At 38.0% G+C, this 16,528-nt stretch overlaps 1 protein-coding gene across 2 annotated transcripts; it reads right to left on the bottom strand.

Annotated features, from left to right (window-relative positions):
* Positions 1–7,403: 7,403 nt before the first annotated feature.
* On the bottom strand, positions 7,404–12,507 carry LOC114354647 (solute carrier family 2, facilitated glucose transporter member 8-like). 2 transcript variants are annotated; one of them, XM_028307501.1, is made up of 6 exons: positions 12,301–12,507; positions 11,344–11,442; positions 11,032–11,090; positions 9,665–9,820; positions 8,407–8,589; positions 7,404–7,744 (listed from the first exon to the last, which is right to left on the bottom strand). In XM_028307501.1, the coding sequence occupies exons 1-6, from the start codon at positions 12,320–12,322 to the stop codon at positions 7,514–7,516; spliced, it is 750 nt and encodes a 249-aa protein (XP_028163302.1). In that variant the 5' UTR covers positions 12,323–12,507; the 3' UTR covers positions 7,404–7,513. The 2 variants fall into 2 exon arrangements, with proteins under 2 accessions (XP_028163302.1, XP_028164070.1); XM_028308269.1 differs by lacking the exon at positions 12,301–12,507 and adding an exon at positions 11,825–11,864.
* Between the last annotated feature and the right edge of the window lie 4,021 nt (positions 12,508–16,528).

The raw sequence follows: 16,528 nt of genomic DNA, 5'->3' as shown, positions 1-16,528 counted from the left end.
ATTAATCGCTATCTATCTGTTATAGAGGACACGTGAGATCATTATTTGGTTTTATAACCATAAAAATTGGTCTAATTGATCCCATAGGTGGGCCCAAAGTGAGGTATTTTTTCAAGTCACATTTATGGTATATGTAAATCATTTATTAAAAAATTAAATATGTTTTTCTTTAAGGATATTTATTGGGCTTTCAAATAACACCAATATTGTTGGGGCACCATGATTGTGTCAGAAGAAAATCGTTAAAGTTCGCGTCACGGATGGTGCGGTTTATTTTGATGTTGAGTATAGTTCTTGCAACTCACGAAGGCGAGTATGAAGAAAAATTACTTTTAGATCAATTNGCTAGAGTGGGTGGTTTAAGCACGCGCCTTTCAGCCACACAGTACTGCGAGAGCTTCACGGACTTATTGCTGCGCACTGCTCGGGAGGTCCTCGGGCAGTGCGCACGCAAGAGGGACGGTAAATATGAGTGGTGGTCTCCGGAGCTAGATCAGTTACGCCGTCAAGTCAACCGATCTCGTCGGGACTGGCAGCGATCGCGCCGTGCGGGAGGAATCCAAGAAGAGCTACTTCACACTGCTCTACGTGAGCAACGGATTGTCTACAAGCAAGCCATGAAGAAGGTAGAGCTGGATTTTTACCGCAACATCGCTGAGTCTGGCAACGACGACCCCTGGGGCCGAGCCTACCGTGAAGCGAGCGGACGGTTCCGTCCGCCGCCGAACATCATCAACGGTATGAAACTTCTAGACGGCTACACTGAGGCTTCGGGCGACACCATGAGCGCATTACTTTCCTCGCTGTACCCAGACGATCGACCAGAGGCCGATACTAATAAAACACAGCGTTCGGTTGAACAGACAACGAGCAAGAGATTTATTACTTATGAAAAACACATAGAGCCAACATTAGCGGATTAGCAGAAGTACCAACATTATATAGTTTATTTGATGTTACTGGGTTGCCATAATTTAACACCCCCACTACAGCAAATAAACTAATAACTTTACAAACTTGTTTTAATTTTTAACCTTAAATTTTTCCAAGACCCAATCCTTCTATACATTTATAATGCTTTATAGGACTTAGAGATTTAGTCATAACATCAGCAGGCATAGCAGTTTGTGGGCAAATATTTTAAAGTTACAATTTTGTCATTAATAACATCCTTAACAAAATGATATTTTACGTCAATGTGCTTGCTTCTTCTATGACACACATGATTTGCCACCAACTTCTGTGCACTTTGGACACTGTTCAAGCGATCATTGCAAACGTTGAGATAGGGATAGAGACATGCGATTTTTGGTTTTACGAAGGTAATACGATAGAGAATCATAAAAAGTAATAAAAACCACCGATTATAGGGGCATTTTTTGGAGAATTTTATCAAATAACCAAAAAAACACGAATTTAAAAGCAGATTTTTTCCAAAAAGTATCATTTTTTATTATTTGTTGGCCTTTTTTGTATATTTTATGTATTTTTTTTAGTATCGCCTGTTATTTAGCATTATTACTATTTTTATTTTATCAGGATATACCGCTTAGTTTAAAAGTTATTACGTTTTCTTTACAATAAGTAATTGAAAGAAAAAAAATTCTATAAAAAAAAAAAATCTCAAAAAATTTTTGACCGTTTTTTTGTCGATAAAAATAGGTCTAGTTTAATCTATTGTAGTGTATGACACACCTCTCCTTAGGCATAGTTATACTTATAAGTTAGCTGTAAGCCATTTTAAAGTAGTATTAAACCGATCGTCGACGAATTAACATCTTTTATTCCATCTCCTTGGTCCCCACATTACATGGCGACCCTGCCAGTGCTGCCTTAGGGCAGTGCTGTGCACATAATTATAATGTGAATTTCGTGTAGTTTCGTGTGAAAAATGGAATAAGTAAAGTCGGACAATTAATAAATACTACGATAAAGTAAATCAAGTGCGTTGGAGGAGACATTTTGATAGCAGCCGGGCGATGATGGTGCTCAAGGTTTTGAAAATGAAGCTGAACTACTTAATGGAAAAATGGCGAGTTATGCTGGGTGCCGGGCGATTGTAGGAGTCCGATGTCGATGATGTTTGTTGCTGGGCGCTGGGTGTTGTTGGAGCCGTGACGATTGTGGTTCCCGCCGGGAGTGTCATGCGTGTCAATGGAAATGATCAAACGAACTTACCAAGTGAAGTTCGATCTAAATTATCCTGTTTTCGCCGAAGAGATTTAAGGTCCCTCCCAACCCGAAGATTTCTATATCTTCTTCCCTGGAGGTAAACGTCAATGTCATCTCTTCTCTAAATATAATGAGACCGCTCGGACACCGAGCCCACAGCGTGGTAGGGGTGGGGTTGCCCGCTCTTTTGTTTTTTACTACTACTGCGCTGAATATTGTGTGCGGATTGGCTTGTCGTACAGGGGTACTACTACATGGTAAAATAAATCTCTTCGGCGAAAACAGGATAATTTAGATCGAACTTCACTTGGTAAGTTCGTTTGATCATTTAATTCTTATTCTTATTCGACAAAATTCGATACTCAACCTTCGAATTAAACGATAAAGTGACAATTTTGATTCTCAAAATAAGTTTCGTGCAACCATTTCTCATACTAAGTTCACTTTACGACACGTTCACAAGGGCGCTGTTGTAGTTTTCGTATTAAATCTTTTGATGGCGATTCGAATACGCAAACGATTCGAACTCGAAAGTTTTTCGTGGTAGCCGTACTGATAGCACATCTCAATTTTTTAGTGATGTTACAGAAGGTTTGAATTTACATTGTTTTGTGTAGACACGTGCTTTATTAATTCTAGGTTCAAGCGTGCGCGTCCATGATCATCGTGGAATGGGTCTGGTTCCTCAACTTCCTCATCCTGGTAGTATTCTCATGGCTGAACAACCTCATCGGCATCCACGGCACATTCTATATCTTCGCGATTAGCAGCATTATCAATGCTGTGCTGAGTTACATCATCGTGCCAGAAACTAAGGGACTATCGACCAAAGAGATACAAGACGTGCTTAGAAAAGGAAAGTAGAGGGATGGAATCTAAAAGGCTACAAATAGATTAAAACAATAAGGGAAGATACGATCTTACATTGCAATACTCAAAATTAGGCCCTGCTGCACTAGGTAGATCTCATGAGCGAGACAGAGCGAAGAGATTGCTCTTCGCTCATGCTTGACATTTACGAGCATGTCATGATAAATACTGAGCGGGAGAGCCTATTGAAGCAGTGGCCTACTATCTATAGTCGTGTTAGTTACACTACTTATAACTCAAGAACGGCTGAACCGATTTAGCTGAAAATTGTCAGGGAGGTAGTTTAGAGCAGGAAAAGGACATAGGATACTTTTTATCCCGTTCGAAATTAAAAAAAAGTCTGCTTATTTATTGCTATTAAGGCGGAACAAAGTTCGCCGGGTCAGCTAGTTTACTATATTAATTTGTTTTGTGTGTACGCATCCTTTCCCCATATTAGGCAAACCACTAGTATATAAGCTTAAGATAATCTTCATTCTTACGAATAAACCTACAGTGCGCGCATCTAACTGTTTTATTGTGTCTCCCGATCGTCACACATTACATTATTGTTTATAATTTGTGCTTACTGTGATCAATAAAGTTTATTCTATTCTAAGAGCTCAAAGTTTAGTGCATCGAAAATTCGCCGAAGCAAAATCGTATGCATTGCACCACCTTATTTATGTAGCATAGTTGCAAGACGTTCTTGCGATAATGTATTGTGTTTTCCCTTTTTGTTTTAATCTACGGCTAGATTGTAAATATTTTTTTGATATAAGACACTATTTAAGTCACTATGTGTTTTATTGCTACCCTTGCGCTTACTACCTTGCGATCTCCATTTATGAAGTTTTTAATTCTATCATGTACAGAGGGCAAATCAGGTAAAGCAAAACGGTAAAAGATATCATATTATTACTGCTAGTATTTTTTATACTATTGTCATGATCCAAATATGGATGTTCTTTATTAAAAATACAATAATATTATACGCTAAGTGGCTAATCATGATCTTAAATCCTACTAATAATATAAAAGCGAAAGTTTGTATGGATGTCAGGATGTCTGGATGTCGACATGTTTGTTACTCTTTCATGCAAAAATTACTGAACAGATTTCGACGAAACTTTACAGTATAATTTATGACGATATGTGATAAACCAATTTTCAATAAATAAACGAAGCCGTGCAACGCCATCTATCAAGCGCCGTTCAAAGACGTTCGTAAATAAATAACATTAAATAAAAAAAAATAAATGATTTTGAAATTTTAATATTAATTAAAGAAATTTTATTTATTTGAATCACAGTGTAATATCGGTTAACTTAAAACGGTGTGAAACGGGGTCCACGCGTACGAAGTCGCGGGCGGCCGCTAGTTACTCATAACCTCATACCTGCCTCAGCAGGTATATAGAGCTGCCAGTCAATTGATTTCAATAAATTTATTTGTGTCAAAAAACAAAAAATACAAACTTGTCGCTATGACGTTCACATAAATTAAATATTTTATAATTAAAACAAGTAGGCATAGTATAATGACAAGAAATCGACACTTTATTACAAAATACGGTAACTATTTAAAATCTTAGTCTATTATTATTAACTCCTATTTACATTTTCCTACCTAAACTTAATCTTACATAATATTACAATAAATCTTACCGAAACCTGCTCAATTCTTTCTCTAGTTCCGCGAGGTTTTTCAACTACTAATAAATCAACATAATATTACAAAATACAGTATATTCTAATCATTACAATAACCTATTTACATAATACTACCTAAACCTAATCATACATACAATATCCTTCCAAAACCAGCTCAATTCTTACTCTAGTTCAGCGACTTTTTTCAACTAAAGTCCGGTCGCCGAGTACGTAGAATTTCGTCCAATGACCCCAAGCTACCCATCCTTATCACTCGCGCGTAATTATATCGCTATCGCGCTCGCACACCCACTGCGGCCGCCCGTAGCACAGTCGCAACAGCAATATTTACTCACGAGCGATAAGAATGGGTAGCTTGGGGTCATTGGAGGAAATTATACGTGCTCGGCGACCGGACTTTACTTAATAAACGAACATATTACAAAATATAGTATATTATTATTAAAATCCTAGTCTAATCATTACAATCACCTATTTACATTTTACTACCTAAAACTATAATAATAATAATCTTACCGAAACCTGCTCAATTCTTACTCTAGTTCAGCGAGTTTTATCAACTTCTAATAAATCAACACCTTTTTATTAAAAAAATACAACAAAACAATCATAGTCAAACTAATTACAATAATCTATTTACAATATCCCACCACCTCTTCTATTTTCACGAGAGTCCAGTGAGTTTCTCGTCGTTCCGCAATATGCGCATGTTCTACTTATGTTGCCGTCCGCCAAATCACGTGTTGTATGTTGCCAGGGCCAAACGTTTGCCCAAGGGGTTGGCCAAGCATCTGCCAGGCTTTGGTCCCTCTGCCCACTATATCATGATCCCTATCGTAGCTCGGGATTGCGGGGCCACCAGGACCAGAGGCCTTGCTTTGGCCCCTGCCCCCCTATATTGTGCGTGAGCCCTATCGTAGATCGGGATAGTGGGGTCGTTGGGAACTAGAGGCCGTGCTTTAGTCCCTGCCCCTCTATATCGTGATCCATCCTAGATCGGGATAGGGGGCCACCGGGGGCTAGAGGCCGTGCTTTGGCCCCCCTGACCCTCTATATCGTGATCCCTATCGTAGATCGGGATAGTGGGGCTAACAGGGGCTAGAGGCCGTGCTTTGGCCCCCCTGACCCTCTATATCGTGATCCATATCGTAGTTCTGGATAGCGCGGCCATCTGGAACAGAGACCGTGTTGGTCTTTGTCCCCTATCTCGTGATCCCTATAGTAGATCGGGATAGGGGGCTACTCGGGACTAAAGGCCGTGCTTTGACCCCTGCCCCCTATATCGTGACCCATATCGTAGATCGGAATAATGGGGCCACCGGGGTCTAGAGGCCGCGCTTTGGCCCTGCCCCCGTCATTATAATCCCTATCGTAGATCGGGATAGCGGGGCTAACAGGGGCTAGAGGCCGTGCTTTGGCCCCTGCCCCTTATATCGTGATCGATATCGTAGTTCTGGATAGCGGGGCCACCGGGACTAGATGCCTTGCTTTGGCCCCTGCCCCCCTATATCGTGAGCCCTATCGTAGATCGGGATAGTGGGGTCGTTGGGAACTAGAGGCCGTGCTTTGGCCCCCCTGACCCTCTATATCGTGATCCCTATCGTAGCTCAGGATAGGGGGGCCACCAGGACCAGAGCCTTGCTTTGGCCCCTGCCCCCCTATATTGTGAGCCCTATCGTAGATCGGGATACTGGGGTCATTGGGAACTAGAGGCCGTGCTTTAGTCCTCCTGCCCACTTTATCGTGATCCATCGTAGATCGGGATAGGGGGCCACCAGGGACTAGAGGCCGTGCTTTGGCCCCCCTGACCTCCCTATATCATGATCCCTATCGTAGCTCGAGATGGCGGGGCTATCGGGGATTAGAGGCAGTGTTTTGGCCCCTGTCCTCCTTTATTGTGATCCATTGGCTATTGGCTTTGGCTATATCTTTCCCTATATCATGATCCCTATCGTAGCTCGGGATGGCGGGGCCACCGGGACTAGATGCCGTGCTTTAAGTTTTTTCCTCAAGATAGTCTTCTTCTTTTTCAATCTTGCGCTTTGGACTCTTTTCCCCCTACATCGTGATCCAAATTGTAGATAGATCCGGATAGCGGGGCCACCGGGACTAGAGGCCGTCCTTTGGGTTTTTTCTCAAGACAGTCTTTTTCTTTTTCAATCTTAAGGTCTGTGTTAACAGAGGTTACTATTATCAGGTAATGAACCTACATAGGCATCCACCATGGTGAGATGAGCCATGGTTCAATAGGATCGGCGACAGCACACCATTCCATGGAATCTGGTTGATTCAAGTATCTACACATAGTATTAGACAGGAGTAATACAAAGTGCCTAAGTGGACATAACTAAAACGAGTTCCAGAGAATTGAATCTAGAACCAACAAGTCTTACTCTCTTATTATTACTGGAGCAGAAATTCTGGATTTAAACCAGTGATGACACAAATTATATAATGATCATCATCATCATTTCAGCCATAAGACATAACATAGGCCTCATCAAATGATTTCCATAGAGACCGCTTGGTAGCGGCGTGCATCCAGCGCCTTCCTGCTACCTTTATGAGGTCATAGGTCTACCTTGTTGGACATCCTACGCTGCGCTTTCCGGTATGTGGCTTCCTTTCCAGAACCTTGCTATCTACGATCATCATCATCATTTCAGCCACAGGACGTCCACTGCTGATTTGATTTCCACAAACCGGTTGGTGGCGGCCTGCATCTATGATCATCTAAGCTAAGGTCTAATTCAACTATTAAGTAGTTTAACCACCTATTGCTAACTTTGTTGAAGGTTCAATCACTACACTAGATCATTTATTTACTCCTTCCCTTCAGAAGGGCGATTTGTATTTCCTTGTTAGAGAGGCCTTTGGTCTCCGGAATCATATAGTAACTGAAAGCCACGTTGAAGAGGCTGTTAAAGGTGAAGATGTAGAAGGTTGCGTGGATGCCGATGAGCCGGTTGAGCCAGTGGAACACGGCCAGGGTGAAGAATGCAAGCAGCCACACCCACTCGATGATCAGCATTGACGCCAACGTTTGGACCTGCAAGGGAAGATTGGACGAATATTGGGTTGTCGAAGAAATTGTTAAACCCTGATCTTTTCATAGATGTTGGGTGGTGTTACCGGTTTTTCCTCAAATCTAGTAAAGTAAAAATAACCTAAGATATTATCTATACTAATATTATAAAAAGGTAAAGTTTGTGTGTTTGTATATTTTGTTAAATTATAAGGGGTAATCTCGGGATCTATTGAACCGATTTTATAAATTATTTTACCAATAGAAAGTCACATTATTGCCGAGTGTCATAGGTTATATAAAAAACCGAAAAATTCCACGCGGGCGAAACCACGGGCGGAAAGCTAGTATTTAATAATGATGAAAATGAAAAATAAATGAAACTTGAGTAGACTTTGCAACTTGAAAATGGTAGAATTGTTATCCTACACACTTTTTACCGAAGTTAATTGCAGTAGCTAAGTTAACCTTTTGTGGATTTTGTGGACATTGCAATATGAAAAGAAATATTTTTCAATATGTTTTAGGAATTTAAATTGGAGTATGTCAGATCCATCATATCCAGAATCATCATTTATGTAATTCAATTGTCTGTACGTACATCTTATAGACAAACTTAGCTGCATTCCATGTGACCTGTTTAGGTTTTATTGTACCATCTATTTCTACTTCAGTCTTTAACTCACCTCAGGACAGAATATCTCCGACATCAGCACATAGGGAATGGTCCCAGGGCCGGCCATGAAGCAGAAACAGAATGTCATGAGGACCAGCACACCCACCCACGCTGGGGCGACCTTCGTTTGGAGGAGTACGCCCAGGGCTAGCAGGCATATAGACACCACCAGTGATGCTATTATTAGCAGGGGCTGGAAAGAAAGATACAGTGTATTTTTTTTCTGTAGTAGGAGCAAGTTTACGTCTAGTATTTGGGCCAAGAACTGGTTGGAGGCGTTTTGAGAAGATCTATGCTTAACGTTACATTGTCGTAAAGTGGTTAACTTTAGATTCCACCTATCTTCTTATTACTTTTCCCATTAGTTAAATCATGATCATCATTGCAGCCTATACTACTGAACGCCACAAAAAGTCGATCTCGCCTGATCATGAATGGCGGAAATTTATTACTACTTGCAATCCATTACTCCTCCCATCGGTTATTCTTTCAGCCCTTCGATACCTATTGAAATATCTATCTAGAGCCAGATATTGTACGCTGCTTTAATAGGCGTTTGACATAATGCTATAGAACCAATAGGTGCTTATGTGGTCTACACTAACAATATCATGGGCTTACCCAGCATCTGAGTCAGGAGAGCCTGTGAGATTAGTTAGACACTTAAAGATGAGCATTATTAATAAAACTCATTTATTAATGCAAGTAGGCTTTTAAAAAGCACTTTTACACGTCCCAGTATTAACACTACCACTGCTTCAGGACAATAAATGGGCCAGTGGGCCACTTTTATGGGACAGGTGGCAAACTAGCTGACGGAGCACCTGATAATAGGTGAATACCTCCGCCCATAGACATTCGCAGGCAGCATGTTTGGAGGGTCGTACAATTTCTAGAGGAGGCCTTTCCCTGCCCATCTATTGCTCAGCCTTAAAATATTTATAGGCCACCCCCAATGCTTTCCATGTTACCCGGTTGGAAGCGGCTTGCGTCCAGCGCTTTCCTGCTACCATTATGATGTCGTCGGTCCACCCTGTGGGTGGACGTCCCACGCTGCGTTTTTCGGTACGCGGCCTCCACTCCAGAACCTTGCTGCCCCATCGGCCGTCAGTTCTGCGTACTATGTGCCCTGCCCATTGCCACTTCAGCTTGCTAATCCGTCGGGCTATGTCAGCAACTTTAGTTCGTTTACCTAGGCCTATATTCAGCAGTGGACGTCCTATGGCTGAGATGATGATGATGATATGAATATGTATGCTGTAACTCACCCGTCTTCCTGCTCTGTCCGAGACCACGCCACTCAGCATCGTCCCCAAGAGGCTCATCACAGCAAACAATACGGACCACATGTCCCCCCTAGTGGGGTCGGCTTCAATGAACACTTGCTTCGCGTACACTGCTACAGGTGCAGCTCCCATTAAGATCTGAAATAAAGATGATTGTAAGAACTATTCTCTAAAGCATTGGTTCTCAAACTTATTTGAGACGCGCCCCCTTTCAGCCATATAAAAAATTACGCGCCCCTCCTCCAGGCAAGACTATTTATTGGTCGTATCGAGCAGTCTGGAATGCATTCTCTCAACGGTCGCAGGTTTTTTATACTTAAGTACCTACACAGATGGTCCGCGCCCCCTTTAAAGGTCTTTGCGCCTCCCCTGGGGGGACGCCCCCCACTTTGGGAACCAATGCTGTAAAGCTTCGGCCAAACCAACGCGTCATCACTGCGCGTGCATAGATCGCCACAACCAATAACCTAGGTAAGATGTGTTTATATGAACTCGTTTCAGCCAAAAACTCATTGCTATAGCCTGACCAGGAACATAAAAACCCTCGCCATGTTGCGGAAAACTAATGGTACTAATTTCTTTTAATGGCAACAGTAACTGAAAACTTCATTGTCATGTCACCTTGCATGTCAGTCATTGCTGTCAAATAGTCGTGAAAGAAAAATGGTTTACAATGTGTTAAAGTATTTGTCGAAGAGAAATACTAAGGGTTCGGACAATATTTTCATTGAATAATGTTTCCGACAAAGGTTGTCAAATTCACTGACATGTTTATCGCATAGTACAGTCCACTATGAAAATTAGTTGTGGTTTGTTTCAACCACCTATTTTAAAATTTTTTGTCACTTTCTAAGTGTTGAATTTTATGGAATTGGGAAAGAAGTACCGAGTTTGATGCGTTCATGAGCAAACATTGCAGTTGAATATTCAAGTTCTGAATTTGATTATTGATGAATAATAAAATAAATCCTACTAGCTCGATTGATGTTTTCATTTAATTTATTTAAACCAGGTAAAACGAAAAAATATTATTATAGGTAAATAATATTTTTTCGTTAATTCATGAAAATATCAAATTAGCCCGTAATCCTGAATCCTGATACATAAAGTTAGCCTATTAATTTAACACAGGTACGACTGTACTCAGTGTTGCACTATTAAATGCAATTGACGCGCCTCTATGCCAGGGTTTTTATGTTCCTGGTCAGGCTATACAAATTAATACACGCCATCATGCACGCAGGCTGCGTTGGTTTGCCTGAACTTTAATAGATTCATACACTAAAACAGATATTGTTATATTACTATCACCTATGTGCTATGTAATAAATAATTATGATTAAGATTACCTCCATCGAGAAAGATATAAACACCACAATGAAGGCTCGTCGAGAGGAAGGTGATTTGCCTAAAACAAAATTAAAGTTTAGATTATTTTTCAAAAATACTTATTCTGAGTTGCACCACCTGCTGTTGACGGTAACTATAACGATAACCGGTGCTTTTTGTATGGAGTTTGACAGATTTTTGACGTTTGTCAAAGTTTAAGTAAGATGGTGCAACCTAGCCTTACTGATGTAAGATAATTAAAAAAAAATAGTCATAATTATTATTTCTGCTGGTGCTGAATGGTCCGAGATAAATTACACTTATGTACTTACATAACAGCTTGAGAGCAGCTAATTTATTTGGTTTCGACGTGTCTTTGTACGAGTAGTCTTCGGAGTACAGCTTCATTTTTTCGGCGTCATCACCATTTTCTGGAAAAATAATACATTTATTAGGGTTGCATATGATTTAGAGAAATGGGATAATAGGGGTCCATTTCATCTCTTGTTCCCCCTGCTGCAACTCCTGTAGCCAGGATGTACAACTGGACTACCAATAAAAACCGAACCATTGAAGGCCATGTACTTTGCTCGGAATATCTGTTATGGTTTGAACCAGTAATGAAATAGGTATCATGACCAAAAACTAAAGTGGTAGTGAGTTGATGGTTCCATTGGTGTTTGAGTAAAGGCTAAAATTTAACTATGAATATTGTAAAAAAAAATGAGTTGAAAGATACAGGGATGTTGCACTTTGAATTAATTTAAACAGGTATTAACGCGATACGCGGATAGGTAACATTGAGATATTTACCTGTATTTGCCTAACACGTTTCGACTGACTTGCACCGTGCTCACAGGCTGATTGAAGCGTCGAGTGTGCGATCCGTAAGGTGGGTAGAATCATCTAATTCTACCCCCAATTGTATTCTGTGCCCCATGTTATTATTTCTTTTCCAAGTACCGTCACACAGCACACTTATTGTGTCCCTATTCTGTGATGCCGTTCTGTCCGCATATCGCATTAAAACCTGTTTATATTAATTCAACTAGCTCTCCGCCCGCGGCTTCGCCCGCGTGGAATTTTGTCTGTCACAGATAAACAATATCGCGCGCGTAGGTAATTGCTCACCGTTTAGACCTACCCTGGACTACGACAAACATTTTAAAACCAAAATTAGCTCAATCGGCCCAGCCGTTCTCGAGTTTTAATCAGACTAACGAACATCAATTCATTTTTATTTATATAGATTATGCAACGCGAAAGTTTAAAATTAATTTGTATTTTACCTTTGATCAAATCTAGCGGCATAGAAGAGCATAATTCTTCCTTGATTTTGCTCAATTCTCGATCAACTGTTGCCGAATTAGGTGATACACCTCGATACACTGAAATTGCGTGCCTGGCCGCCTAAAACATACAAATTAAAAATAATTAAGTTTTGAATTTGTAATTCATCATCATCATCATAATTTCAGCCATTAGGACGTGTAGTGTATGACACACCTCTCCTTTAGTACCAACTTAATGCAAGGCATATACTTATAAGTTAGCTGTAAGTCATTTTAATAGTAGTATTAAACCGATCGTCGACGAATTAACATCTTTTCATTCCATCTCCTTGGTCCCCACATTACATGGCGACCCTGCCAGTGCTGCCTTAGGGCAGTGCTGTGCACATAATAAAATGTTAATTTCGTGTACAAGTGAAAAACTAAAGTCGGACAATTATTTGAAATGATGATGCGGTAAATAATATCTACGAAAAATAAATCAAGTGCGTTGGAGGAGACATTTGGATGGCAGCCGGGCGATGATGGTGCTCAAGGTTTTTGAAAATGAAGCAAAATGAACTAATGGAATAATGGCGAGTTATGCTGGGTGCCGGGCGATGGTAGGAGTCCGATGTCGATGATGTTTGTTGCTGGGCGCTGGGTGTTGTTGGAGCCGTGACGATTGTGGTTCCCGCCGGGAGTGTCATGCGTGTCAATGGATAAGAAGAGAAGACGCAGTTTCGAAAAAACGGAGAAGACACGGCAACCCCATTGTATACTTTTTTTTTTCTTTTTCCCTTAATGGAATTTTATTAATTTAACTTTTACGTGGCCACGCTAAGTTACCTAGTATGTACGCTAGATTATTATATTACGGTAGGTAAATGAGAATGGACGGATCAATTCTATTTTCATTATTATGCTATAATTAGTACTGAAATTTTGGTAAATACAAACAACGTAATTTTTTTTTTGCTTCACTGGAATTAACTAATTTTATCAACATAGATTGCTGCTCCACGACAGTAAAATTACTCAAATTTTATTTTAAAGGTAAGTGATATGATTAATTATTCATTCCATTACTCCATTAATCCTATAAATAACTTTACATACTGTGATTATTGCATTTTGAAGTAGCTATACACGTCAGGAATAACGATAGGTTAAAATTGCTGATTGGATGAAATGTTATTTTTAGATGCCTGTACGAATATTATGATGTTTTAAACAAAGTTCTAGATTTTTTACTTCTTTAAAAATAATTATTTTGGCAAAGTAATTTACAAATTATTGTATTGCGAAAATAAGCTTTTACTTCTCATTTACATCTTTACAATCAATGTTATTTTGTTAATAAACATTTTTCATGATTATACCCCATTAATAATAATAACATACGACAATTCGTAAAATTATTTAAAAAAGTTAACAAGTAGTAGATAAAGTTATTTTATTTATTCATTTAAATTATGCTTGATTCACAACAAAACAGTTATAGTTAGTTTGTTTTCATATTTCTAAATGATTCCAAAAGTTACATTGAAATAGAGGTAAAGTCCATTGGCTATTTATTAAAGTATGATGCATTTATTAACTTGATGAAATATGAATTGTTCATAATATTGAAATTATTTAATTCATTTTAATCTATCCTTAGTACACGTTACATGTAGTACACACTTACAAAATTATTATTTTATGTGGTTAAATTTGTAAACATTTCGTGGGTTCAAATCCCGCCTGAGGCAATTAGTTTTTTTTCTCTCAAAGATTTAGGTTAATTTCTCATTTATTTCTTTAACACATTAGGTATTATTTGCACAGATTGCATACAAAATACATGATGTTACATAAAACTTTTAATTTGGTTTTCTCAAATTTAAATGTAAAAAAAAATGTACTTATTGGCGTAAGTAATTAGGTACAATCGGATTTGCAATTTTTTAAGTGACAACTCTTTTTAGGCTTTCAATTATTCAAGATTGTAATATCCAATCATTTTTTTTTTGCATAATAATAATATTAAGTAAAACATCGTAATCAGTATGTCCGTATACATTTAAATTCTTAATAAAGTTTAAAGTTAAATCATATGATTTCTTATAACAATTTTATTGTGTTAAAATGTTGATAGTTTTATTATTACATCTATAGATTTAAAAAAAAATACATTGATTTGTAGAATTAATTGTAAATTACAATAGTTGAATTGCATAATAACTTAAAACATCGTCTTACTTTTGATAGGTGATTGCATCATTTTGCATCGAACCATATTTGTCGACACGTGTTGTAGCATCAGCATTTTGCGAAATATGAAGCCCTTCTTTATAGAGAAACGAACACTAACACAAACAATGTTTGTACCAGGAATTATTTTGCAAATTAGCTCAATCTAATCTTTGTTATTCGATAAGTATCATAACTATTTTATTTGGAATTCTTGTTACTACACGTAGAATAATAGGATGCAGCAATCCGTTTAACTTGTTATTTTTCTCAACAGTGGGTTATCTAAAAATGTTTAATTTTCATTTTCAAGTTACATTAAAAAGCATTAGATAAAAAAAAATGAGACATAGATAGGTAGTTAAATAGAATGATGTGTCTAATAATTCACGGAATTGACTTTTACTTATATGCGATGAGGAAACGTAGGAATAATATTGAAAGAGTTATTACTGGAATGGCTATAGGAATGTATTAAAATAGCTTCGCATCAATATAAGTTGCATTAGCTACATTCCAAATAGTGATAGAACGGTGGTAGGTAAATAGTTAGCAGGTAGAAGTAGTTAAATGAGTCTGAAAATAATGATTGACAATTAGATGGTGATGAATATGTAAGAAGCGATAGATAATCTAGAAACAGGGAATACTTTAGCCATAATGTTTTATTACACTTTTGGACTGATCACCCAAATGTCAACAAAATAATTATGCTAAAGGATTCGTTTTGAATGGTTTGATAGTTGGTGTTGGTTATGATAGTGGACATGGTTGAAATACGAGAATATTATGTTGAGATTGAATGTTTCAGAGTTTTGTTTATGTAGAGATAGGAAGAAAGGGTAAGGTTGCCCTACCTCATAACTAGAGGCACAAACGGTGTTAAATCCTTCAGTTTAATCAGTGTAAACGAGATTTCTCTGTAAAAAACCGTTGGAGATCAATAGGATCTTAAAAGTGGACCCGTTTTATGACAATATAAAATAAGTATATAAATAAAATATAATAATGGTACAAGGTACAGTAATAGGGTGTCAGATCCTTCATTTGATCATGGTGTAGACGAGCTTCTCTCCGTGAAAATAGTTGGAGATCTTTTAAATAAATGTAATCTTAAAACGTGACCCCATTAAAAAAAGGCTATGCATAGCAAGTGTTAATGACTAAAATGTCATAATATATTAATTAATAAAAGTCGAAAATCAAAAATCAAAATCAAAAATATTTATTCAGTTTAGACCACAAGTGGCACTTATGAACGTCAATAGAAAATAATAAAAAAAGAAAAAGGTAGCCCTTATGGGGCACTTTACATGTCTCCTTATCTTTTGGGCCCTACCAGCGCTTCGAGACAAANACCCCATTAATAAAAAAAGGCTATGCATAGCAAGTGTTAATGACTAAAATGTCATAATATATTAATTAATAAAAGTCGACTATAAAATAAATATAAAATAGACTGTACCAATAAATGAGTATTGCATTAATGAAATGAAATAAATAAAAGGGACCGGCCGGCCCAATCAATTATGACAAATGTAAAAATGATGAAGTAAATAAATACTTAAAAGTACGTACTTACTTACAAATAATATGATTATGACGCGTCGTAGGTAGAATACACTATGGAAGTTGAAGTTGAAGAAGAGAAATGATGAATGATTTGGACAAAACGTAACGTAATGTTAATTAGGTCATAATATGAATTTTATGAGAATTAATTTTGGTGTTTGTGTTGGAAAAAACCTTTTAAATAATTTCTGGAAGTGACCTTTTTAATTAAGACAGTAGATACTTGCTGCACTTGCATGTTTTGCTTTATGTTATGAACCTAATAGAAGATACCCACTGAATCACTATTCTATTGTGGAATGTAAATTTACTAATTGTGCAAAGAACGAAAATCAGTATATTTAATAATTCATTGTAACTATTATGAGATTGAAAAATAAAAAACTAATTAGAAATTTGATTATTTTAATCTTAATGAATAAATTGATCCGTCTACCGT

Source organism: Ostrinia furnacalis, unplaced genomic scaffold, assembly GCF_004193835.3.
Source record: "Ostrinia furnacalis isolate ACB-3 unplaced genomic scaffold, ASM419383v2 OfSCF0015, whole genome shotgun sequence".
NCBI classification, from domain to species: domain Eukaryota; kingdom Metazoa; phylum Arthropoda; class Insecta; order Lepidoptera; family Crambidae; genus Ostrinia; species Ostrinia furnacalis.
The sequence above is the reverse complement of the archived record's forward strand: the minus strand, read 5'-3'. Positions and strand labels throughout refer to the sequence as shown.

Excerpts from the sequence above, each read along its gene's own strand:
- LOC114354647 (XM_028307501.1), bottom strand. The coding sequence starts at position 12,322 with ATGCCGCTAGATTTGATCAAAG. Across the intron at positions 11,091-11,343 it reads AGCTGCTCTCAAGCTGTTAT|GCAAATCACCTTCCTCTCGA; the intron begins GTAAGTACATAA and ends ATTTTGTTTTAG. Across the intron at positions 7,745-8,406 it reads CGGAGATATTCTGTCCTGAG|GTCCAAACGTTGGCGTCAAT; the intron begins GTGAGTTAAAGA and ends CTTCCCTTGCAG.